At 46.7% G+C, this 27,667-nt stretch overlaps 1 protein-coding gene across 1 annotated transcript in view; it reads right to left on the bottom strand.

Annotated features, from left to right (window-relative positions):
* ENTPD5 (ectonucleoside triphosphate diphosphohydrolase 5 (inactive)) overlaps positions 1-25,784 on the bottom strand; it is a 38,553-nt gene extending 12,769 nt beyond the window's left edge. Inside the window, exons 1-10 of the mRNA XM_068254358.1 lie at positions 24,985-25,784; positions 19,508-19,727; positions 16,134-16,213; positions 15,904-16,047; positions 14,743-14,818; positions 12,593-12,628; positions 7,451-7,533; positions 4,022-4,101; positions 3,466-3,527; positions 2,477-2,578 (exon numbers count right to left, since the gene is read on the bottom strand). Coding sequence (XP_068110459.1) covers positions 2,477-2,578; positions 3,466-3,527; positions 4,022-4,101; positions 7,451-7,533; positions 12,593-12,628; positions 14,743-14,818; positions 15,904-16,047; positions 16,134-16,213; positions 19,508-19,706 — 862 coding nt within the window. The 5' untranslated portion in view covers positions 19,707-19,727; positions 24,985-25,784. The remainder of the gene's footprint in view (positions 1-2,476; positions 2,579-3,465; positions 3,528-4,021; positions 4,102-7,450; positions 7,534-12,592; positions 12,629-14,742; positions 14,819-15,903; positions 16,048-16,133; positions 16,214-19,507; positions 19,728-24,984) is intronic.
* Between the last annotated feature and the right edge of the window lie 1,883 nt (positions 25,785-27,667).

Genomic DNA, 27,667 nt, shown 5'->3' with positions numbered 1-27,667 from the left:
AGACCAGGCCACATTTGAATGACAAGAATTATTAGGATGCAATGTATATTGTTGGCTATGAGCATTATTTTGATGAGCGGTGGTAATACTGTGAAACATGTTGTCTTATCTGTCCTACTTCAATTAAACTATGAATCCTTGTCTACTATGGAGATAAGCTTTCATTTACACTGCTTTTAATTATTTTATTGTAAACTGGGTGCCTTCAATCCATCAATATTCCATTCACCCCTTTAGGGTAAGGGGAGGGGAGTGGTCTGTTTTTTTATGTTCTATTCTGTGCATAAAATATCTATTTTTTTTTTTTTTTTAGAGTGAGCCGCCTGTTCCTTGACGTTCTTCCAAGGCGGAGGGGGAAAGATAAAGCTGTGTACAAGTGTTTTGGAGCATGGGGCTATTAATATTATTTAGTATTTACATAGCACTGACATCTTCCGCAGCGCTGTACAGAGTATATTGCCTTGTCACTTAACTGTCCCTAAGAAGGGCTCACAAGATGTGAGAGGAAACCGGAGTGCCTGGAGGAAACCCACACAGACATGGGGAGAGACCTCTCTCTCACCCCCAGGGAATCAGCAGAACAGAAACGGAACCCACTCCAGACAGGGAAGAAGAAAAGGGGATGGGAATTCACATTGTAACTGCCTATAGGGATCATTGGACTAAGTTAACAGAAATTTTAGAGCACCACTGGCCGGCCCTGGGAGTAAGATCAATTGGTCTGCAGGGAGTTCCAACCCTCCCCAAGCAGCACATGGTTAGACATGAAAAAGCCCCCGGCGGTATGCTAAATGTAGCAATTGCAACATTTGCCCATTCATAGAAAAAAAAAAGATTTGTATTAACACCAGTGGTGGCAGCAATATGAAATAAGGTCTTTTATGAATTTCAAAACTGAAAGGGTGGTCTATGCTTTGTGTGTGATGTGGTTGTATGTGTGGTTTCTTGTGGCTCCAGTGGTTGTGTGTGTATAGTGGTCCTTTGTGGCTCCAGCGGGTGTGTGAGGTTTCTTGTGGCTCTGGTGGTTGGGTGTGTATAAGGGTCCCGTGTGGCTCCAGTGGTTGTGTGTGGGATGTCTTGTGGCTTCGGTGGTTGTGTGTATAATGGTCCCTTCTGGCTCCCATGGTTGTATGTGTGGTTTCTTGTGGCTCATGTGGTTGTGTGTGTATAGTGGTCCCTTGTGGCTCCAGCGGTTGTGTGTGAGGTTTCTTGTGGCTCTGGTGGTAGTGTGTGTATAGTGGTCCCTTGTGGCTCCAGTAGTTGTGTGAGTGATGTCTCGTGGCTCCGGTAGTTGTGTGTGTATAGTGGTGCCTTGTGGCTCCAGTGGTTGTGTGTGTGGTTTCTTGTGGCTCCAGTGGTTGTGTGTGTATAGTAGTCCCTCGTGGCTCCAGTGGTTGTGTGTGTACAGTGGTCCCTTGTGGCTCCAGTGGTTGTGTGTGAGGTTTATTGTGGCTCCGGTGGTTGTGTGTATAGTGGTCCCTTGTGGCTCCGGTGGTTGTGTGTGTATAGTGGTCCCTTGTGGCTCCAGTGGTTGTGTGTGTGGTTTCTTGTGGCTCTGGTGGTTGTGGACAGGGCCAGGGGGAGTTCATTTATTACTACTTCACGTGAGTTACGTGAAGCGCAATTTGAAGAGCAAAATGAGTGAACTCCTCCTAACCCTGTCCACATGTCTGGGTTTTAAAATGTGGCAACGGGCAAATTTCAGGTTTCTGAATTTCAATGACCCCAATTCAAACACTAGTCACCGGTGTGTCGCCTGTCTGAGGCTGTCTGCGAAATATCTAGAAATATCTCTGTATTGTGTAGAGCCACCCATCCAGAGGGACAAATTGAGGAGATAGTCTTTTGCCCAAATGCACACCTGGTAACAGCATGCCCACAGTTCATCAGAGACCACAGAACAGTCATGGACCTGTCCACATTCTGTGTGCTGCCCAGTCCATTATAGCAGAGGATGACAGACATATTGTGATCCGAACCTCAGAGCTCTCCTGGCAATATCGGTTTCCAAACTGTCTACTGTCCAGGCGACACACTACAAAAAACATGGCTAAGACTATCGATATGTGAGGCTGAAACTCCTCTGAATCACTGACTAGACCAGGTTTTCTCAACCAGGGTTCCTTGAGGACTCTGCAGGGGTTCCTTGGTATTTTGCCCCATTGTGACGGAAGTATAATAAAGCACATTGTAATATATATAATATAATATATACTGTAAAAAGAACCACTAAATTGGGGGTCAGAATAATAATGAGCACAGTATGAGTGGCAGTGTAATAGGATTTAGTGAAATAAACAGCCTCACCTACTTTTAAAGACCATGCCTCCTGAAAAATAAATGCAGGGGTTCCTCGAGACCAAACAATTGTTTCCAGGGGTTCCTTGAGATCCAAAAGTTATTTGCAGCGTAAAAAGCTTGAGAAAGGCTGGACTAGACGGTGCAGTAACACAGCACACATACTGGGGACACTCACCATCAGTCTGTCCACCATATTTATAGGTGACACCATCCACGGACCAAACTCCAATCAATGATGGGGGGAAACATGGACTTCGGTAGATCTCATCCTGCTGGACTAAAGACAAAAGAATTGGCCCAAATGCAATTTCCAATAACAGCACTACAATGAGTCCCATGGAAGCTGCCCTGTGACTGCGCTGCTCTCATCTCTGTGTCTAGCACAGGTCCAGGAGGAATCGAGCAGATGTGGAACGAGTAAAGGTAAGAAAGCTAAAACTTAGAAACAAAATCATCCTACCTGGAATGAAATGAAGGACAGCTTTTCACTATGGCAAGGACAGAAAAGATCCCTACCAACAAGCAAAGAGCACTGGTTCCCTCTCCCGCAGGAAGTGTAGCAGCAGATATGCCGGGGGGGGGGGGGGGGGGGGGTGTACTTTACAGAACACCTGCATTATTTATCTGAGTCTATGATAATAATTATACCAATGTAGCTGAAAGTGGTAAATGTTTATGTTGGGGGGTGCCTGTTTTATGCATGCTTCTCAGAATGACACCACTGGAGTGGGCACACATGGGAAATTAAGCTACACACACACATGCAATAACTGTCATCCAAAATGGTTGATAACAACCTTTTCAGCCAACGATTGTTCTGTGTGTCCAGCAACCACCGATTGATCCTGTTTGCGTCGGGGGCTATTAAGGATCTGTCATGCAAGATCCTTGACAACCCCTGAACAGGACCAATTGCAATGTTGTTTTAAACCATCACACCCCTGACCCCCCCGCCCCACCCCCGCAACTTCAATGGCGCCGACTGTCGTTCCTCCGACCCGCTCCGTTGAAACATAGCACATAGCTAGCCTCAAGGCAAGAGATGTGTCTGTACAGCACTATTCTCCAAATTGTTGTTTCCTGATGGTGACAATTCGTTTTAGTGAGTACATTCACACATACAGACATAGTTCAGGAGGCCACAAACGCTGGGGGTGAATTTACCTGTAGACTTGGAAGATTCCAGAATTGCTACACGAGCTGACTTCAGTCCAAGACCCAGGTAACTGGAAAACGGGAAGACAATATCAGCATTCAGTATTGGGAGAAGAGCACTAAATAACTGGTACTTAGATGTCACTCACTATGCAGACACCCCTCATCTGCTCCTATACAGACACCCCTCATCTGCTCCTATACAGACACCCCTCATCTGCTCCTATACAGACACCCCTCATCTGCTCCTATACAGACACCCCTCATCTGCACCTATACAGACACCGCTCATCTGCTCCTATACAGACACCCCTTCTCTGCACCTATACAGACACCCCTCATCTGCTCGTATACAGATACCCCTTCTCTGCACCTATACAGACACCCCTCATCTGCTCGTATACAGACACCCCTTCTCTGCACCTATACAGACACCCCTCATCTGCTCCTATACAGACACCCCTTCTCTGCATCTATACAGACACCCCTCACCTGTGTCTACACAGACACTCATCACTTGTGTATACAGACACCGCTCACCTACATGTATACAGACACCCCTTACCTGTGTGTATACAAACGATAGGAGTTGTTGAATAGCTCAAAGGAAGACAAGAAACCTTTGGGAGACTCTTCCAAAGTATCCTTTAATTATAGAAATGTATTATTATTATATAACCAGGAAAAAAGCCCACCCATTTAAAAAATAGGCGCTAGGCTACAGGTGCTCCTCTTCCAACCCCCCCCCCCAGCATTGCGTGCACAGATGCGTCCCGCTCGCCCCCATCCTCCACTGCTGTCTGTATATATGCACACCGGGAGATGTTGCTTGCTTGCTGGTTGGGAAAGCCGTTATTTCCCACAATGCAATGAGGTTCACAGACAGCAAAACGGTCAAGTCTGGAAGCAAATACACAGGGACAGGACGCAGAGACAGGGGTTTTATTATATAGGACTAGTGACCTTAGCCCATTTAAAAATGGGCTAGGTCTGTCACTGTACATCCGCCCGCCGCACGCGCGCATGCTGCACGCTCACGTGCGTGCGCACATGCCCGCCCCTCCTGCCCCCCACAGCTCTCCTGTGTCTTTGCGTCCCTCCCTGCACATGCGCACAACAAAAACACACACAGGTACATGGGACAAAGGGGTTTTATTATAGAGGACTAGGTGGCCTAAGCTCAAACAGTTGGATTGACGTCTTAAGGTCCGTACACACGCCGGACTTTTGGCAACGACGGGTCCGTCGTTGCCTCCCACTGGGTGGGCGTGCCAGCGACAGTCCGGCGTGTGTACGCTCTGTCGTCAGACTGATACGGCTGTTTCTGAGCGATCCGCCGGATCGCTCAGAAACAGCCGTATCAGTCTGACGACAGAGCGTACACACGCCGGACTGTCGCTGGCACGCCCACCCAGCGGGAGGCAACGACGGACCCGTCGTTGCCTAAAGTCCGGCGTGTGTACGGACCTTTATCAGTCTTATCAGTTGTTTGAACAATAGCAAACAACTTTTTTTTTGGTTGATTCAACTTGTTTCACAACAAAAGTTGTTTGATAATTGTGCTGCATAAAAGACTGGGGCTTAACACAACCTAATCTTATTAAACAGTATGGTTTCTCTGGGTAGCGCCTCTTTAGACAAGCGAGGTTTATTCTGCGGTGCTTAAATCAAGTAAATAACCACAAAATGACTTTAGTCATTTTATTTAACAAATTCAATAAAATGATTGATATTGCAGAAAAAATATTATGAATAACAATTAGGAAAACAATAACAACAGTGTTGAAATAAAAAGGGAAAAATGTAGAAATTAATACTTAGGTTTTGGAAGATGTCTAACTTTAGTTTGGGGTATTACAAAGTCCTTAGTGAGTCTCAGCTTAGCAGCTATCTCCTGGGGCAGGAAAAATGGGCGCATGCGGCAAGAGGTCCAAATAGGCATCGCCATAGGCGCCAATACAAAATAGCGGTCTTTGGGCGTCAGAGCGGAAATTTGGACGCCCGATATATATCGGGCATCGCGGGCCCTCAAATACCGCTATTTTAAAATGGGTCCTATAGCGGCGCCTATTTATTCCACTTGCCGCATGCAAACATTTTTCCTGCTCCGCTCCCCCGTGCCTCTCCGCCTGTGCTGGAGCTCCCCCCGCAGTTTTCTGTCCCCGCAGCACAGCTCAGGCAGCCGCCTCCATTTATCCCTGCAGCCAGTCTGCCTCCTCCGCTGCCACTGCAGGCCGACCAACAGGAACAGGAGAGGAGGAGGGAGGAGGAGACAGGCTGAGACCGCCTGACTGCCGCTGCTGACCCTGCCAGTGGGAAGGATGGATGCGTCTGCCTCAGCTCTGCTGCGGGGGACTCACTGCACAGGGAGGAAGGCGGGGAAATGAGGCACCGGCACAGGGGTAGAGGTACCGGAGATAGGAGACACCAGAGTAGGGTTACATTTGTGCATGGTAAAATATCATTATTTATTAACGATATTTTACTAACAAATTACTGTGCGCCCTTTTTACCCGGCGCCTTTTTTTTTGTCGTATTCGCTATCCCCACGGGACTCCTTCTAGAAGTTGCTTGATCAATGTAAATCGGGAGATTAAAATGGCCAACGGAAAGAGAAATCTGGTTTGGGAGGCGAAATTCCAAAGAGAAAAGTTGGTCATTAATTTTGTCCATATTTCGGGCATCACTTACTGCCCATATACACTAATAGAATATTAATTTCCCATGAAGAAATCTGCAACATTTTTATACCAAACACTATTCTCCTGTATGAAATATTAAAATAATATTTATTATCCAATGATTGCTCATATTTACTCCCATCATACAAGGTGTCAGCATCATGGACATGATACGATACCCAGGATTTGGTAATATATTTTTTTATAGGGATGAAAGATGGTTAAGCTGAGAAGAGAGCAAATATGAAATAGCTTTATTATTATTTCCATGAGTACAGCTGCTATCTCCTGTAGCTTTTGGAGATTAGAAGCTGGCCCCCTACTGGCATAACTTCCTCATTTGCTATCAACCTTTTTGGTATAGCAGCTATGTGCTATTTGGAGAAGCTGCATTGCGGGACTCCAGAAATCTTGTGACATGTAAATTTCATTGCAAAGCTGCGTACTCACCTGTCACCTGTCTTGCAACGTCCTCTTGACGATGGTCATCTTCCTGTTCCTCTTCCTGTCGACGGGTGCGCCCGACGTCACGCGACAATACATGCCGGAAGAGGACGAGACTTCAAGCGATCGCGGTACTTTGCACGGGAGTCGTTGGGGATCTTAGTGATCCAATCCACCACGACGGTCGTTATTGCAACGCGATGCTAAGCGACGTTGCATAGTCGTGTGCCTGTTACCGGCACTAAAAAAATCATTGGTCGATGGGAAAATCATCGGTAAAATCACGATGTGCGTACTAAGCTTAAGACCATCTACCCTCTTGGCATGCAAATTGAAAGTCTACACTTTAACCAGTCTGAAAGAAATAGAATGTCCCTGGCCTGAAAAAAGCCCCAAGTGTTCTGTCTCTTCTGAATACAATCTCAGATTGGATTGTAATCGACAATCGGTAGACAATACCGTTTGCAATTCTCATGGTTCTGCCATGACATGCATGTATTTCTTTGGTTTATATATGAATTACTGTAATTTTGCTGCTGGGCACATTTTTCTCACTGCTATTTAACCCGAGGAAGGGGGAAAAAACCCCAAAAACCTACTGTGTGCAGTAAATCTTTGAAAAGCATACCAAGTCACTTTGACTAGATTGAGACCTTTAGAAGAGGTAGGCCAACCATATCTCTATTTCTTAAACTGTTTACAATGAGTTCTATAATGTTTGGACGCCTCCACTCAATTGTTGTCTGGTAAAATATATTTGGTAACAAGCTGCTGGCAAGTCCTATGAGAAGAGAGATTCAAGTAGAAAATGAGGAAAACAACACAGAACCTTACCTGAAAACTCATGATTCACAGAAAGTAGAACTCACCTTGGATAGAGGAAGGAATGTGATCTGAGTGGAGCCTCCTCCTAAATCCAACATTCCTACACTGTGGTCTCCATGTAAGTGTCCTGCAGATGTCAGCAGAATAAAGATCATACACTGCATCAGGTTCTCATGGCTGCACACGCTATACCCAGACATGCTATACTGAGGCACACACACAATATAGGGAGAAAATTGGCAGTGCTTCTAATCAGGCTGCATCTGAAATGACTACCAACAGAGGTACCATAGAGGCTAAATACATACCTTGGGCTTGATTCACAAAGCGGTGCTACCTATTAGCACGCCTGTGAAAACCCCCTTAGCACGTCTAAACAAGCTTTTCGCGCGTAAAACTTTACGTGTGCAAAACTTTATGGGCGTAAAACTTTACGCGCGCACTGCGCAGAGCGCAGGGCGCTCCGCGCGAAGTGCCCATTAAAGCCTATGGGACTTAGCGCGCGCATAGGACTTTGCTTGCGTAAAACTTTGCGCGAGGTACTTAGAGCGCGAACTGATTGAGAAAACCGGTGCTAACCTACTTAGCACCCTGGTTAGCGCGCCTATAGACTTTAGACGTGTTAAGTAGGTTAGCACCGCTTTGTGAATCAAGCCCCTTGTGTCCAAAACAGATGCAAACTATGCACTGAACCCTAACCTCAGATTAAAACGGAGTTGGTCAATCAGATGCAGCCTGCCTTGTGAAGTGCTGCCACCTCCTTCTGCTGTATGTATGCACACACAATATACCCAGACATGATATAAACAGGCACAAACACACTACACCCAGACACACATGCTATAACCAGGCAGACATTCTATACCCAGGCACATGCTATACCCAGGCAGACACCCTATACCCAGGCACATGCTATACCCAGGCAGACACTCTATACCCAGACATATGCAATACCCAGGCAGACACCCTATACCCAGGCACATGCTATACCCAGGCAGACACTCTATACCCAGACATATGCAATACCCAGGCAGACACCCTATACCAGTGGTGGCGAACCTATGGCACGCGTGCCGGGCCCGGCACGCGTAGCCTAATTTGCTGGCACGCCACCGCTGCTTATGAACTGGCCGCCGCGTCTATTAGACGCCGCCGTGCCAGTTCATAGCCCGCAGCCCCGCAGTCTCCCGGGAGGCAGACCAGGGCTACGGCAAGATGGCCGCCGAAGCCCTGTACTGGAGACTATTTGTCTCCAGTACAGGGCTTCGGGCGCCATCTTCCCATAGCCCTGCACTCTGCCTGTCAGCGGCAGCGCGGGAGACTCAGCTGCAGAAGGAACGTCCGGGAGAGATGCGCGCCAGAGCCCAGCAGAGAGAGAGAGAAGACTTCTGTCAGGTGAGTACATTACTTTTTTTGGCCCACTGTGTTATTTTCTGCTAAATTCTATGTTTCCCACATTGTGTTTATTTACTGTGAAATGCTGCCCACTGCGTTTGTTTTCTGGTGAATTGTGGCCCACTGCGTTTGTCTTCTGGTGAAATGCTGCCCGCTGCGTTTGTCTTCTGGTGAAATGCTGCCCGCTGCGTTTGTTTTCTGGTGAAATTTGGCCCACTGCGTTTGTTTTCTGGTGAAATGCTGCCCGCTGCGTTTGCTTTCTGGTGAAATGCTGCCCGCTGCGTTTGTTTTCTGGTGAATTGTGTCCCACTGCGTTTATTTTCTGGTGAAATGTGGCCCACTGCGTTTATTTTCTGGTGAAATGTGGCCCACTACGTCTGTTTTCTGGTGAAATGCTGCCTGCTGCGTTTATTTTCTGGTGAAATGTGGCCCACTGAGTCTGTTTTCTGGTGAAATGCTATCCGCTGCGTTTGTTTTCTGGTGAAATGCTGCCCGCTGCGTTTGTTTTCTGGTGAAATGCTGCCCGCTTCGTTTGTTTTCTGGGGAAATGCTGCCCGTTGCATTTGTTTTCTGGTGAAATGTGGCCCACTGCGTTTATTTTCTGGAGAAATGCTGCCCGTTGTGTTTGTTTTCTGGTGAAATGTGGCCCACTGCGTTTATTTTCTGGTGAAATGCTGCCCGCTGCGTTTGTTTTCTTGTGAAATGCTGCCCGCTGCGTTTGTTTTCTGGTGAAATGTGGCCCACTGCGTTTATTTTCTCTTGAAATGTGGCCCACTGCGTCTATTTTCTGGTGAAATTTGGCCCACTGCTTTTGTTTTCTGGTGAAATGCTGCCCGCTGCGTTTGTTTTCTGGTGAAATGCTGCCCGCTGCGTTTGTTTTCTGGTGAATTGTGGCCCACTGCGTTTATTTTCTGGTGAAATGTGGCCCACTGCATTTATTTTCTGGTGAAATGTGGCCCACTGCGTCTGTTTTCTGGTGAAATGCTGCCTGCTGCGTTTATTTTCTGATGAAATGCTGCCCGCTGCGTTTTTTTTGTGGTGAAATGCTGCCCGCTGCGTACAGGGCTTCGGGCGCCATCTTCCCATAGCCCTGCACTCTGCCTGTCAGCGGCAGCGCGGGAGACTCAGCTGCAGAAGGAACGTCCGGGGGAGATGCGCGCCAGAGCCCAGCAGAGAGAGAGAGAAGACTTCTGTCAGGTGAGTACATTACTTTTTTTGGCCCACTGTGTTATTTTCTGCTAAATTCTATGTTTCCCACATTGTGTTTATTTACTGTGAAATGCTGCCCACTGCGTTTGTTTTCTGGTGAATTGTGGCCCACTGCGTTTGTCTTCTGGTGAAATGCTGCCCGCTGCGTTTGTCTTCTGGTGAAATGCTGCCCGCTGCGTTTGTTTTCTGGTGAAATTTGGCCCACTGCGTTTGTTTTCTGGTGAAATGCTGCCCGCTGCGTTTGCTTTCTGGTGAAATGCTGCCCGCTGCGTTTGTTTTCTGGTGAATTGTGTCCCACTGCGTTTATTTTCTGGTGAAATGTGGCCCACTGCGTTTATTTTCTGGTGAAATGTGGCCCACTACGTCTGTTTTCTGGTGAAATGCTGCCTGCTGCGTTTATTTTCTGGTGAAATGTGGCCCACTGAGTCTGTTTTCTGGTGAAATGCTATCCGCTGCGTTTGTTTTCTGGTGAAATGCTGCCCGCTGCGTTTGTTTTCTGGTGAAATGCTGCCCGCTGCGTTTGTTTTCTGGGGAAATGCTGCCCGTTGCATTTGTTTTCTGGTGAAATGTGGCCCACTGCGTTTATTTTCTGGAGAAATGCTGCCCGTTGTGTTTGTTTTCTGGTGAAATGTGGCCCACTGCGTTTATTTTCTGGTGAAATGCTGCCCGCTGCGTTTGTTTTCTTGTGAAATGCTGCCCGCTGCGTTTGTTTTCTGGTGAAATGTGGCCTACTGCGTTTATTTTCTCTTGAAATGTGGCCCACTGCGTCTATTTTCTGGTGAAATTTGGCCCACTGCTTTTGTTTTCTGGTGAAATGCTGCCCGCTGCGTTTGTTTTCTGGTGAAATGCTGCCCGCTGCGTTTGTTTTCTGGTGAATTGTGGCCCACTGCGTTTATTTTCTGGTGAAATGTGGCCCACTGCGTTTATTTTCTGGTGAAATGTGGCCCACTGCGTCTGTTTTCTGGTGAAATGCTGCCTGCTGCGTTTATTTTCTGATGAAATGCTGCCCGCTGCGTTTGTTTTCTGGTGAAATGCTGCCCGCTGCGTTTGTTTTCTGGGGAAATGCTGCCCGTTGCGTTTGTTTTCTGGTGAAATGTGGCCCACTGCGTTTATTTTCTGGAGAAATGCTGCCCGTTGTGTTTGTTTTCTGGTGAAATGCTGCCCACTGCGTTTGTTTTCTGGTGAAATGTGGCCCACTGCGTTTATTTTCTGGAGAAATGCTGCCCGTTGTGTTTGTTTTCTGGAGAAATGCTGCCCGTTGTGTTTGTTTTCTGGTGAAATGTGGCCCACTGCGTTTATTTTCTGGTGAAATGCTGCCCGCTGCGTTTGTTTTCTGGTGAAATGCTGCCCACTGCGTTTGTTTTCTGGTGAAATGCTGCCCGCTGCGTTTGTTTTCTGGTGAAATGTGGCCCACTGCGTTTATTTTCTCTTGAAATGTGGCCCACTGCGTCTATTTTCTGGTGAAATGTAGCCCACTGCGTTTGTTTTCTGGTGAAATGTGGCCCACATTGCAAGATTTTCTGCTGAAATGTTGCACACATTGCGTTTATTTTCTGGTGTCTGGGGTAACTGTTGCTGCATTTATTATTAAGGGCTCATTCACACTACAGAACGTATGCACAAATGCGATTTCATGCATGCGCTGCCAACGCACAGGGATCGCACGGAATGCACGTTGTGGTGCGCTAAAGCGTGGACGTCGGCAGCTGTACCCATCGGGGAAATGTATGTGTTGTGCGTTAAAATGTTCCCAGATGCGTTACAACGTAACGCATGGGAACGCACACCTGTAGTGTGAATGGTAACATAGAAGTCTATTGACTTTCATTACCATATGAATCTTACATTATGTGCGTTGCAAAACTGACAGCGCAGGACATAGTGTGAAGGAGCCCTTAATGGTCATAGTTGGCTATATTTGCTGCTTTGGGGTTACGGCGGGTATAAATAGCATCACACAGTTTCTGCACACCCATGATGCGAATCCTCGTTTCACCACATCATGGCGGAAACACTGCTTTCTTATGCCTCGCTGTTACATCATTACGTTAGCTTCGCCCATACAATATCATGGCCACGCCCATTTTTCGCCGCGGCGCAACCCCACCCCCCATTGGCACTCGGAGGTAAATAAGTCGGTGTTAGGTCGCAGTTTGGGCACTCGGCCTCTGAAAGGTTAGCCATCACTGCCCTATACCCAGGCACATGCTATACCCAGGCAGACACTCTATACCCAGGCACATGCTATACCCAGGCAGACACCATATACCCAGGCATAAAAATACCCAGGCAGACACCCTATACCCAGGCACATGCTATACCCAGGCAGACACCCTACACCCAGGCACATTCTATTCCCAGACTCTGTGCGCAACGTGTGCCTGTGTTTAGTGTATGCTCTGTGTTGGGGTGTGATGTGCACATAGATGCAATGTGCGCTCTGTGCACACAGACGCAATGCGCATGCTGTATCCAAATGCACATTACATCCAGGCCAAGAGCAGACCGCATACTCACACAAGGTGCACCCACATACTACACCCCTTACATGTATCTAGAGACTACATGAATACTGGCTTCACCTGTCAGGAAGTTCACAGATATCCAGGCTAATATTCCTGTGGAGAGAAATAAGAGGTGATCAGCGATTTGTGACTTGGAGTTGGGACTGTATTGAAAAGATTAGTAAAATGTACCTGCGCTTACTGCATTAATTATGGTGTTACGATAGATATGTTACATACATTACAAAGCTTGCGCAACTCAAATATATTCTCAGCCAGGCCCGGTCCGCCCATAAGGCCAAGTGAGACAACTTCCTCAGGCGGCAGAAGTCTGGGGGCAGCACGAGGCAGAAACAGGAAGTGAAGAGAGTGCCCGGCCAACCTATACTGGGGGTAACTGTACCTGACTAACTTATACTGGGGGCAACTGTACCTAGCTACCGATACTGGGGACACCTACACCTGGCTACCTACCTATACTGAGGGTGTTTTTCCAGGCGGTTCACCCCAGCTATAATGTGCAGTGCAAATTGTTGGCTGCTGTGTGATTGGGGGGGGGGGGGAGCATCCTCACAAGTCTACCTCAGGCAGCAAAAAGTCTAGAACCGGCCCTGTTCTCAGCCCACACATTGCTTGTGTAATGCTTGCTACACTATTTATATGCATTAAATGTACGCATTGTGCAGAACGCTTACCATAGCCTTTTGTGAATGTAATTTGTGATGAGATAAAGGGATGGATTATGAATGGCTGACATGACATAGGGGAAAATGTAATGGCATGGGAAATGATTAACTGATGGGACAGCAGAACATGGGCTAGGCTGATGGGATGAGATGGGGTGACATATGATGATATTAGATGGACTGACATGTGATAGGATGAGGCTTGGAGGAATGATACGTGACAGAATAAGATGGGATGACATAGGTGACATGTGATAGGAGAAGATGGGGTAACGTGACAGGAGAAGGTGGGATGGGTTGATGTGTAATAGAAGATGGACTGACTTGATAAGAGAGAAGATGGGATGGACTGATATGTGATAGGTGAAGATGGATTGACATGTGATAGGAGAAGGTGGGATGGGCTGACGTGAGTAGGAGACGTTGGGATGGGCTGATGTGTGTAGAAGTTAGGATGGGCTGATGTGTGATAGGAGAAGATGGGCTGAAGGGTGATAGGAAAAGATAGCATGGGCTAACATGTGATCGGAGAAGATGGGGTGACCTGTTATAGAAGGAGATGGGATGGACTGACATGTGCAGGAGAAGTTGGGATGGGTTTATATGTGATAGAACAAGATGGGGTGGACTGATATGTGATATGAGATGATGGGATAGGCTGATATGTGATAAGGCGTGTGAGAGATGATGGTATGGGCAGACGTGTGATATGAGAAGGTGGGATGGGCCGACTTAAGAAGAAGGTGGGATGGGGTGACGTGTGATAGAAGGTGAGATAGGGTGACGTGTGATAGAAGATGGGATGTGCTGACATGTGGTAGGAGAGGATGAGATGATCTGACGTGTGATAAGAGAAGGTAGGATGGGATGACATATGATAGAAGGTGGGATGGGGTGGCATGTGATAGCAGAAGATGAGACCCACATACCCATATAGCACACAGAGAAAAATTACCTGAATAGTTTATTTGTTAAAGGATACCACAACTGAAATGTGGCATAATGAGATAGACATGGGTATGTACAGTGCCTAGCACACAAATAACTATGCTGTGTTCCTTTTTTTTCTTTCTCTGCCTGAAAGAGGTAAATATCAGGTATGTAAGTGGCTGACTCAGTCCTGACTCAGACAGGAAGTGACTACAGTGTGACCCTCACTGATAAGAATTTCCCCCTTTTTTATCTCTTTCTTGCTCTCAGAAGCCATTTTCTTCTAGGAAAGTGTTTTATAATTGGAATTTCTTATCAGTGAAGGTCACACTGTAGTCACTTCCTGTCTGAGTCAGGACTGAGTCAGCCACTTACATACCTGATATTTACCTCTTTCAGGCAGAGAAAGAAAAAAAGGAACACAGCATAGTTATTTGTGTGCTAGGCACTGTACATACCCATGTCTATCTCATTATGCCACATGTCAGTTGTGGTATCCTTTAAGCATTGATTGAATGTAGAAATGTTTGTATTTATTTGTATTATACAGATATTGTAAATATTGGGAGACATATTTGGAACAATGTTCAGTAGATCCCTAGAAAGGCTCACCTTCATCAGATCCAGCAAGGATGGAGACGCTGTTCTCGGGCAACAAAAAGGGAGAAGAAAGAAAAACTTTTGTTACCTGAAAAACAAAAGAAATCCCATCAATGCCCTCCATACTGTATGTAAAGAAATGTAGAGCAACTTCTCAACATATCTACAAATACTCACACTCCTTATATACAGATTATATAGCACCTTTCCTCTCGCATATACTGTATCAACGATTGTAGAGCAACTCTTATCAAATATAGTCTGATAGAATAACTCCTCTTTACTTCTGGAATTATAGAGCCCCCTCTATATATCTGGAATCGTAGAGCCCCCTCTATATAACCGGCATTGTATAACCCCCTCTACATATCTAAAGTTATAGAGCCCCCTCTATGTATCTGGAATTGTAGAGCCTCCTTTATACATCTGGAATTGTAGAGCCTCCTCTATACATCTGGAATTGTAGAGCTCCCTCTATATATCTGGAATTGTAGAGCTCCCTCTATATATCTGGCATTGTAGAGCCCCCTCTATACATCTGGAATTGTAGAGCCCCCTCTATACATCTGGAATTGTAGAGCCTCCTCTATATATCTGGCATTGTAGAGCCCCCTCTATACATCTGGAATTGTAGAGCTCCCTCTATACATCTGGAATTGTAGAGCCTCCTCTATACATCTGGAATTGTAGAGCTCCCTCTATATATCTGGAATTGTAGAGCTCCCTCTATATATCTGGCATTGTAGAGCCCCCTTTATACATCTGGAATTGTAGAGCCCTGTCTATACATCTGGAATTGTAGAGCTCCCTCTATACATCTGGAATTGTAGAGCCCCCTCTATACATCTGGAATTGTAGAGCCCCCTCTATACATCTGGAATTGTAGAGCCCCCTCTATACATCTGGAATTGTAGAGCCCCCTCTATACATCTGGAATTGTAGAGCCCCCTCTATACATCTGGAATTGTAGAGCCCCCTCTATACATCTGGAATTGTAGAGCCCCCTCCATATATCTGGAATTGTAGAGCCCCCTCTATACATCTAGAATTGTAGAGCCTTCATTCAGGTATGTAGGATTGTAAAGCTTTTCTATCATGTATGAACCTGCAGAGAGCCCCCTTGTCTTACGTGTGTTTTGGAGGAAATCATGCCAACCTGTGGTAGAATCTCACCTCGCTCAGCAGGGAGTCGGCTTTGCCTTCTGGAAGTAGACGCAGACCTGCAGTGGCCCTCAGTATCAGAGGGGTTTCCTTCCACTGAGTCGGTGGTACAGCATCCAGCGCCAGGAGAAGTAAAGAACGTACAGTGTCTGCCCCCTAGAACAGAAAAGCAGGTCCCCTTACAGAAGCCACTGTACACAGTATGCAGAGTGCACCACTACCACAAGCTGCATTCCGCTCACCTTCTCTGGATCCGCAACATAGGCAGACAATCCCGGCTTCACAGACTCAAAGATTTCATGGTCCAATTCCAGAGAAGAACCTGTGGCTCAGAAGGAAAGAAATACGTACCAACCACAGTACAAAAAGAAGAAATCCAGGAGAAAGAGCTTGTTTATCATCTATCACTGCCAGCCGCTGTATTACACATGGAAGCAAGGCCATATTATCCAAAAAGTAACCAAGGCAATTGTGTTGGGCCCCAAGTTTATGTCATGCAATAAGGGGACCTGTTGTGGGCTTTTTGGAGATTTGTGGTGGGCCCCCTGAATTGCAGAGCTGGGAATGGAGCAAACAAATACCTCACCTCTCCAGGCTTTTGTGACATATCTCACAACTTCTTCACCTCAGCTACTTAACGTCCGGTTTCCATGGCTTCAACGGTGTCTCTGAGGACATGCCGCTGGAGTCATGTGGATTGGAGTCTGGCTACCTATACTGGGAGCACCTCTGGCTACGTATATAAGGGGAACATCTTTACTAGTTGGACATCTCTGGCAATCTATACTAGGGATCGGTAGCCAGAGATGTCCCCCAGTATAGGTGGCCAGTGGTGTGTCTCCCCCCCCCCAAGTTTACATAACCAGTGATGTCCCCCCCCCCCCCCCCTTACTAGATAGGCCATCAGTTGGAGCCAGTGTAGCATAAGAGAAGTGCGCTGTTTATGTATCTCTCCAGCAACCGCTAGAGAGATACATAGAGGGCCCGCTTCTCCTGTGTAGGCTGGCTCAGATGACATCTGTGACGGGACCCGGGTTCTCGTAGCTTCAGGCAGCAGAGGATGGCGGCGTGGAAGCGATCGTGTAAATGGGGCTGGAGGAAGCCCCAGGTATGTATAATTTTTTTTTATTTATTTGATCTCTGAGTCCCTTTAAGTCTCTAGTCCTTATGGGATACTTCTGGTACTGAAGTGGTTAAAAAAAGTCACTGACATTCAGACACAAAGTGTTGCATGTCCCTGTCTTTATAAACATGGCAGGCCGAGGCAGGCCAAAGCGCAGAGGAAGTAGGGGTCGAGCTGGTGCGACATGCTGTTGCATATGTGCTAATCTGTAGAAGGGACATGCTGTTAATTCCCAGAATGCAGAAGAGGCAGTTGACTGGCTCCCTTAGCCTTCCACCTTTCTAGCTCTTCTGCTGCCAACATTCCTGCACCCCCCTCTGCTGTGGGCAACCCCAACACCACCTCCACCATCCACCAGTCAAAACGTAGAAAAACGCAGCTGGAAATCGCAAGGATAAGTATGATGCACCCAGGCCCGGATTTACCTCAAAGAAGCCTATAGGCACAGATGTTCTGGCCCCTTAGATTTTGCCCTCTAGGAATCTACAAACCCCTCGTCAGTTGAATGCCGAGAGCAGGTTGAGTAATCTCCTATTTACTATCTCATCAGGACTCTGCATAGGGAAGGAGGGAGGCACTCGGGGAGGGGGCCACCTTTCCATCATCAGGCACCCGTAGGCACATGCCTACAGTGCCTCATGGTAAATCCGGCCCTGGACGCACCCATCAGAGTTATGTATAATCACAGTATGGTATTGGCGCCTTTAAATCTATATTTCAGAAGCTGGTTTGAGGTATTGCGGTTACCCCTCCCCTGTTCAAGTCAACTTAGAAAGATTTAGCAAATAATGTTTGTATTAGGAGCAAACCGAGTTTACTCCTAATGCAAGTGGTTGTAAAGGTAGCCATACATCAAGCGACTAGAACAATCGACCCAGAGCCTTCCCTCTCCGTAGGTGAGTATCTGTTTTTTATTTTAAAAATCCCTTCAGACTTGCTTTAAGTTAATGTATTTTTTTTATTTTCAAATGTTAACATGAAGGCTAATGGAGACACAAAGAAAGGACCAGTGTGGTTTGAATTGTAAAACGACATATTTTTCTTATGTTTATGGTATGTTTGACTAGGGGTGTGTCAGGGGCGTGCTTAGGGGTGTGCCAAGGGCGTGGCTTATGTCTCCCTCTTTCTTATATAGAAAAGTTGTGATATATGTATGATCAGATTACTGGATTAGTAGAAATGTGGAAATATTGTATTTGTATGCTTATACACTCAAATATCTGCACCAGAGAAATCTGAAATAGTCCCTTCAGCTGCCACGAGGTAAAAGTCCTCAGATAGACTCCCAAAGTATATTTCTTGAAATGACCTCAGCGCTATTGGATATTCCACAATTTTATCTCCGTCACCAAACACCCAATACAGTGCAGGCTTACCGGATTCTATTAAGACCCAGATTATAAGGTCTTAAAAGCGTTTTTGCCCAATCACAGCCTCGATCACCACTTCCTCCTTGGTCACCAACGATCACCTCATCTCCTTAAAGAGAACCCGAGGTGTGTTTAAAGAACGTTATCTGCATACAGAGGCTGGATCTGCCTAAACAGCCCAGCCTCTGTTGCTATCCCAAACCCCACTAAGGTCCCCCTGCACTCTGCAATCCCTCATACATCACAGCCTTGCTGTGAGGCTGTGTTTACATCTGTAGTTTCAGTCTCAGCTGCTCCCCCACCTCCTGCATCGCTCCAGTCCCTGCCCCCGTCCCTTCCCTCCAATCAGCAGGGAGGGAAGGGATGCAGGCGGGGACTGGAGTTCGGCAGGAGGCGGGGAGAGCAGCAGACTGACACTATAGAGATAAACACAGCCAGCTCTGACAAGCTGTTTGTCAGCAGCGTGGCTGTGATTTATGAGGGATTGCAGAGTGCAGGGGGACCTTAGGGGGGTTTGGGATAGCAACAGAGGCTGGGCTGTATAGGCAGATCCAGCCTCTGTATGCAGATAATATTCTTCAAACCCACCTCGGGTTCACTTTAACTCGCTCCAAAACACATCTAAGTGTATACCGTTTCAAAATACTTCATTTATTGCACATCCAAGCAAGCCCCTGAGGACGCAACAGCGAAACCGGTCGGGCCTACGGATGATAGAAAGTGACGGCACTCCAGAGGAGGATTGATTGATGTGCGATTTAACTTCATGGGTCCCTGTCAGAAGGGCCCGGAAGTGAGTATCAAGGATTGCATTTTACTTGTATTTAATATGGATGTGCAATAAATGAAGTATTTTGAAACGGTATACACTTAGATGTGTTTTGGTTTATATTACATTTTATTGGGAGCGAGTTAAGGAGATGAGGTGATCGCTGATGACCAAGGAGGAAGTGGTGATCGAGGCTGTGATTGGGCAAAAACGCTTTTAAGACCTTATAATCTGGGTCTTAATAGAATCCGGTAAGCCTGCACTGTATTGGGTGTTTAGTGATGGAGATAAAATTGTGGAATATCCAATAGCGCTGAGGTCATTTCAAGAAATATTGTATTTGTATGCTCCCACCTGTAGTTTTCCGATGAAAGATATAGATGTGAATTCGTGTTCCGGTACTTCCTGCATCAAAAACGATGCTATACACTGTACTATTCATAGCGCTCACTGCTGCAGGCAAAACAGGCTTCACACTGGAGGTATAATCTGCTGAGGATAAACTGCAACCCATCACAAAGCAGATCACAGCGGAGGGGATCCAGACATGCATGATTCCAGGAGGTCACAATGCCTGCGGAGGCAAGGCACAAAGTCAATGCTACATAAGAAGTAAAGTGTTGGTGTTTTCCATGCGTTCCCTCCTCTTTTGTTTACCCAATTCCAGTTGCTCTGGCACATTGATTGCATAGATGTGATGTGATGATCTGTGGGCTGAAGGTGGATTGGGAGGCGCTAAGCAGTCTGGACAGTAGGGGTGTGTGACACTGTACACTAAAGTACAGCCAGCTCTCTGTCACACTGTACACTATGCTACAGCAGGCACCCTGCCACACTGTACACTATACTACAACCAGCACCCTGTCACACTGTACACTATGCTACAGCCAGCTCCCTGCCACACTGTACACTGTGCTACAGCCATCTCCCTGCCACACTGTACACTATGCTACAGCCAGCTCCCTGCCACACTGTACACTATGCTACAGCCAGCTCCCTGCCACACTGTACACTATGCTACAGCCAGCTCCCTGCCACACTGTACACTATGCTACAGCCGGCACCCTGCCACACTGTACACTATGCTACAGCCGGCTCCCTGCCACACTGTACACTGTGCTACAGCCGGCTCCCTGCCACACTGTACACTGTGCTACAGCCGACTCCCTGCCACACTGTACACTATGCTACAGCTGGCACCCTGTCACACTGTACACTCTACTGCAGCTGACACCCTGTCATATTGTACACTATGCTACAGCTGACTCCCTGCCACACTGTACAATATGCCACAGCTGGCTCCCTGCCACACTGTACACTGTGCTACAGCCAGCTCCCTGCCACACTGTACACTGTGCTACAGCTGGCACCCTGTCATCTTGTACACTATGCTACAGCTGGCTCCCTGTCACACTGTACACTATGCTACAGCTGGCACCCTGTCATATTGTACACTATGCTACAGCTGGCTCCCTGTCACACTGTACACTCTACTGCAGCTGGCACCCTGTCATATTGTACACTATGCTACAGCCGACTCCCTGCCACACTGTACAATATGCCACAGCTGGCTCCCTGCCACACTGTACACTGTGCTACAGCCAGCTCCCTGCCACACTGTACACTGTGCTACAGCTGGCACCCTGTCATCTTGTACACTATGCTACAGCTGGCTCCCTGTCACACTGTACACTATGCTACAGCTGGCACCCTGTCATATTGTACACTATGCTACAGCCGGCTCCCTGCCACACTGTACACTGTGCTACAGCTGGCACCCTCTCATATTGTACACTATGCTACAGCTGGCTCCCTGTCACACTGTATACTATGCTACAGCTGGCACCCTGTCATATTGTACACTATGCTACAGCCGGCTCCCTGCCACACTGTACACTGTGCTACAGCTGGCACCCTGTCATATTGTACACTATGCTACAGCCGGCTCCCTGCCACACTGTACACTGTGCTACAGCTGGCACCCTGTCATATTGTACACTATGCTACAGCTGGCTCCCTGTCACACTGTACACTATGCTACAGCTGGCACCCTGTCATATAGTACACTGTGCTACAGCCGGAGCCCTGCCACACTGTACACTATGCTACAGCCGGCTCCCTGCCACACTGTACATTATGCTACAGCCGGCTCCCTGCCACACTGTACACTATAGCACAGCCGGCACCCTGTTACACTGTACACTATGCTACAACCGGCTCCCTGACACACTGTACACCATACTACAGCCGGCTCCCTGGCACACTGTACACCATACTACAGCCAGCACCCTGTCACACTGCACACTATACTACAGCCGGCACCCTGTCACGCTGTACCCTATACTACAGCCAGCGCCCTGTCACCTTGTATACTATATTACAGCCAGCTCCCTATCAGACTGTACCCTATACTACAGCCAGCTCCCCGTCACACTGTACACTACAGTACAGACAGCTGTCTGTCAGACTGTACACTATACTACAGCCAGCTCCCTGTCATGCTGTACCCTATATTACAACCGGCTCCCTGGTACACTATGCTACACCCAGCTCCCTGTCACGCTGTACATGATACTACAGCCAGCTCCCTGTCACGCTGTGCCCTATACTACAGCCATCTCCCCTCACACCGTACCCTATACTACAGCCAGCCACCTGTCACCTTGTATGCTATATTATAGCCAGCTCCCTGTCACGCTGTACCCTATACTACATCCAGCTCCCCGTCACACTGTACATACAGTACTGACAGCTCCCTGTCACAGTGTACACTATACTACAGCCAGCTCCCTGTCACATTGTACACTAACTACAGCCAGCATCACGTCACACTGTACACTATACTATAGTCAGCCCCTTGTCACCTTGTACACTATACTACAGCCAGCTCCCCATCACGCTGTACCCTATACTACAGTCAGCTACCTTTCAAGCTGTACGCTATACTACAGCCAGGTCCCTGTCATATTGTAAACTTTACTACAGGCAGCTCCCTGTCCCGCTGTACCCTATACTACAGCCTGTCACGCTGTACCCCATACTACAGTCAGCTCCTTGTCACATTGTACACTATATTACAGCCAGGTCCCTGTCACATGTTACCCTATATTACAGCAAGCTCCCTGTCACACTGTACTATACTACAGCCAGCTCCCTGTCACACGTTACCCTATACTACAGCCAGCTCCCTGTCATATTGTACACTATACTACAGCCAGCTCCCTGTCATATTGTACACTATACTACAGCCAGCTCCCTGTCATATTGTACACTATACTACAGCCAGCTCCCTGTCACACGTTACCCTATACTACAGCCAGCTCCCTGTCATATTGTACACTATACTACAGCCAGCTCCCTGTCATGCTGTACCCTATACTACAGCCTGTCACGCTGTACCCTATACTACAGTCAGCTCCCTGTCACACTGTACTATACTACAGCCAGCTCCCTGTCACAAGTTACCCTATACTACAGCCAGCTCCCTGTCATATTGTACACTATACTACAGCCAGCTCCCTGTCACGCTGTACCCTATACTACAGCCTGTCACGCTGTACCCTATACTACAGCTGGTGCCCTTTTCACACTGTACACTATACTACAACCATCTCCCTGTCACACTGTACCGTATACTGCAGCCAGCTCCCTGCCACACTGTACCCTATACTACAGCCAGCTCCCTGTCATATTGTACACTATACAACAGCCAGCTCCCTGTCACGCTGTCCCCTATACTACAGCCAGCTCCCTGTCACACTGCACACTATACTACAGCCGGCACCCTGTCACGCTGTACCCTATACTACAGCCAGCGCCCTGTCACCTTGTATACTATATTACAGCCAGCTCCCTATCAGACTGTACCCTATACTACAGCCAGCTCCCCGTCACACTGTACACTACAGTACAGACAGCTGTCTGTCAGACTGTACACTATACTACAGCCAGCTCCCTGTCATGCTGTACCCTATATTACAACCGGCTCCCTGGTACACTATGCTTCACCCAGCTCCCTGTCACGCTGTACATGATACTACAGCCAGCTCCCTGTCACGCTGTGCCCTATACTACAGCCATCTCCCCTCACACCGTACCCTATACTACAGCCAGCCACCTGTCACCTTGTATGCTATATTATAGCCAGCTCCCTGTCACGCTGTACCCTATACTACATCCAGCTCCCCGTCACACTGTACATACAGTACTGACAGCTCCCTGTCACAGTGTACACTATACTACAGCCAGCTCCCTGTCACATTGTACACTAACTACAGCCAGCATCACGTCACACTGTACACTATACTATAGTCAGCCCCTTGTCACCTTGTACACTATACTACAGCCAGCTCCCCATCACGCTGTACCCTATACTACAGTCAGCTACCTTTCAAGCTGTACGCTATACTACAGCCAGGTCCCTGTTATATTGTAAACTTTACTACAGGCAGCTCCCTGTCCCGCTGTACCCTATACTACAGCCTGTCACGCTGTACCCTATACTACAGCTGGCGCCCTTTTCACACTGTACGCTATACTACAGCCAGCTCCTTGTCACACTGCACTCTATAATACAGCCAGCTCCCTTTCATATTGTACACTATACTACAGCCAGCATCATGTCACACTGTACCCTATACTACAGCTGGTGCCCTGTCACACTGTACAGTACAGTTCAGCCAGCTCACTGTCACATTGTACACTATACTACAGCCATCTCCCTGTCACATTGTACTCTATACTACAGCTGGCACCCTGTCACACTGTACCCTATACTACAGTCAGCTCCTTGTCACATTATACTCTATACTACAGCCAGCTCCCTTTCACGCTGTACCCTATACTACAGCCAGTTCCCTTTCATATTGTACACTATACTACAGCCAGCATCATGTCACACTGTACCCTATACTACAGCTGGTGCCCTGTCACACTGTACAGTACAGTTCAGCCAGCTCACTGTCACATTGTACACTATACTACAGCCATCTCCCTGTCACATTGTACTCTATACTACAGCTGGCGCCCTGTCACACTGTACTCTATACTACAGCCAGCTCCTTGTCACATTATACTCTATACTACAGCCAGCTCCCTTTCACGCTGTACCCTATACTACAGCCAGCTCCCTGTCATATTGTACACTATACTACAGCCAGCTCCCTGTCACACTGTATACTACAGCCAGCTCCCTGTCATGCTGCACCCTATACTATAGCCAGCTCCCTGTCACTCTGTACCCTATACTACAGCCAGCCCTCTGTCACCTTGTATACTATATTACAACCAGCTCCCTGTCACACAGTACTCTTACAGCCAACTCCCTGTCATATTGTACATTATACTACAGCCAGCTCCCTATCACACTATACTCTATACCAGTGTTTCTCAACATTTTATTGGTATGTACACCTTTTAAAAAACTGTACTCATCAAGCAACCCCTGGCATAGTAAACATTATCACAAGTACCCTTTGACAAATAGATATTTAATCCTAGTACATGATAATTGGTTCTAAACAATTTCCAAACATTTATTATTGCTTTTAATTAGCTAAAATAGTAATTTGGTGTTGTTTAAAAAAGATTTATAATTTTCTATAACTCTTAATTTGTTATTCTTCATTAATTATATCAAGCCCGAGTACCCCCTGGAACCATCAGAAGTAACCCCTGGGGTATGCGTACCACACATTGAGAACTTAGGCTCTATACTACAGCCAGCTCCCTGTCACCTTGTACACTCTTTTACAGCCTGGTCCCTGTCAAATTTTATGCTACACTACAGCAACATTATACATTATTTTATACATTATATATAGGACATTCACCTGTTTATAACTGGTGATCTGTTGTAAGTTGTCTGCAGTCTCTTTTTCTGCGCTGCCGATTGTGGATTATCTTTTGTCCTGTTTGTGCAAGAATGGTCACCATACCTCCTCTATTCAGTTACTCGTTAAATAGCTCTGGCAGGGTCTTCGCTTTCCACACATTACAGAGAGTTGGAATATGACTCAGCATGTTGCATAAATCCACACAAAGTACAATAGGTGGAAAGTACAAGCAGATAATGCATGCTACTGGAACTTAAGGTTCTCACTCATATACAACACAGTGTAAGCTCCCCATACCCTGATCCATCCATAGGTCGGATCTATCCCCCCTTTGTCCTCGCTCTCTTGAAGAAGTCAACGTTGCCCATCTCTCCATGGGAGATCCATATAGTCTCCCCTTTGTCCTCACTTTCCTGAAGAGAAGTCCACCACACCCATCTCTCCATAGAAGGAACATATAGTCCCCCTTTGTCCTCACTCTTCTGAAGTGAAGTACACCCTGCCCATCTCTCCATGGAAGGAACTTGTAGTCCCCTTTGTCCTCAGTCTCCTGAAGAAGTACACCCTGTTCGTCTCTCCGTGGAAGGAACATATAATCTCCCTCTTTGACCTCACTCTCCTGCAGAGAAGTCCACCACACCCATCTCTCCATGGAAGGAACATATAGCCCCCCTTTGTCCTCGCTCTTCTAAGTAGTACACCCTGCCTGTCTCTCCATGGGAGATACATATAGTCTCCTCTTTGTCCTCGCTCTCCTGAAGTGAAGACCACCCTGCCCATCTCTCCATGGAAGGAATAGACAGGTCCTTCTCAAAAAATTAGCATATTGTGATAAAGTTCATTATTTTCTGTAATGTACTGATAAACATTAGACTTTCATATATTTTAGATTCATTACACACAACTGAAGTAGTTCAAGCCTTTTATTGTTTTAATATTGATGATTTTGGCATACAGCTCATGAAAACCCAAAATTCCTATCTCAAAAAATTAGCATATTTTTATTAGCATATAATATCTGTGGGATATTGTGAAGAGAAAGTTGAGAGACGCAAGACCCAACACTCTGAATGAGCTTAAAGGGGAACTGACGAGAGAGGTATATGGAGGCTGCCATGTTTATTTCCTTTTAAGCAATATCAGTTGCCTGGCAGCCCTGCTGATCCTCTGCCTCTAATACTATTAGCCATAGCCCCTGAACAAGCATGCAGCAGATCAGGGGTTTCAGACTTTAAAGTCAGATCTGACTATACTAGCTGCATGCTTGTTTCTGGTGTTATTCAGATACCACTGCAGAGAAATAGACCTGCAGGGCTGCCAGGCAACTGGTATTGATTAAAAGGAAATAAATATGGCAGCCTCCGTATACCTCTTACTTCAGTTCCTCTTTAAGGCCGCTATCGAAGCATCCTGGGCCTCCAAAACACCTGAGCAGTGCCACAGGCTGATTGCCTCCATGCCACGCCGCATTGAAGCAGTCATTTCTGCAAAAGGATTCCCGACCAAGTATTGAGTGCATAACTGAACATAATTATTTGAAGTTTGACTTTTTTTGTTTTAAAAACACTTTTCTTTTATTGGTCGGATGAAATATGCTAATTTTTTGAGATAGGAATTTGGGGTTTTCATGAGCTGTATGCCAAAATCATCAATATTAAAACAATAAAAGGCTTCAACTACTTCAGTTGTGTGTAATGAAATGAATCTAAAATATATGAAAGTCTAATGTTTATCAGTACATTACAGAAAATAATGAACTTTATCACAATATGCTAATTTTTTGAGAAGGACCTGTATAGTCCTCTTTTGTCCACCACACTCCTGAAGTGAAGTCCACCTTGCCCATCTCTCCATGGAAGGAACCTAAAGTCCTCCTTTGTCCTAGTTCTCCTGAAGAGAAGTCCACCTTGCCCATCTCTCCATGGAAGGTACATATGGTCCGCCTTTGTCCTCACTCTTCTGAGGACTACACCCTGCCTGTCTCTCCATGGAAGGTACATATAGTACGCCTTTGTCCTCGCTCTCTTGAAGAAGTAAACCCTGCACATATCTCCATGGAAGGAACATATAGTCCCCCTTTGTCCTCGCTGTCCTGAAGAGAAGTCCACCTTGCCTATCTCTCCATGGAAGTTACATATAGTCCTCTTTTGTCCTCGCTCTCCTGAAGAAGTAAACCCTGCCCATCTCTCCATGGAAGGTACATATAGTCCGCCTTTGTCCTCACTCTTCTGAGGAATATTACACCCTGTCTGTCTCTCCATGGAAGGTACATATAGTCCGCCTTTGTCTTCGCTCTCCTGAAGAAGTAAACCCTGCCCGTCTCTCCATTTAAGGAACATATAGTCCCCTTTGTCCTCGCTGTCCTGAAGAGAAGTGCACCTTGCCATCTCACCATGGAAGGTACATATAGTCCTCTTTTGTCCTAGCTAGTAGCTCTCCTGAAGAAGTAAGTCCTGCCCATCTCTCCATGGAAGGAACATAAAGTCCCCCTTTGTCCTCACTCCCCTGAAGAGAAGTACACCCTGCCCATCTCTCCATAAAAGGGATATAGTTATATTATATTATTATTATGTGCATGTATTGTTATGTTAATATTGTTATGTTTTATATTATAGACTATATAATATATAAAACAATTAATTATTCTGCAAACGAAGTTGTGAGGAGTAGATATGGAGAC

Source organism: Hyperolius riggenbachi, chromosome 9, assembly GCF_040937935.1.
Source record: "Hyperolius riggenbachi isolate aHypRig1 chromosome 9, aHypRig1.pri, whole genome shotgun sequence".
NCBI classification, from domain to species: Eukaryota; Metazoa; Chordata; class Amphibia; order Anura; family Hyperoliidae; genus Hyperolius; species Hyperolius riggenbachi.
Note: the sequence above shows the minus strand (reverse complement) of the source record. Positions and strands in the feature narration are given on the sequence as shown.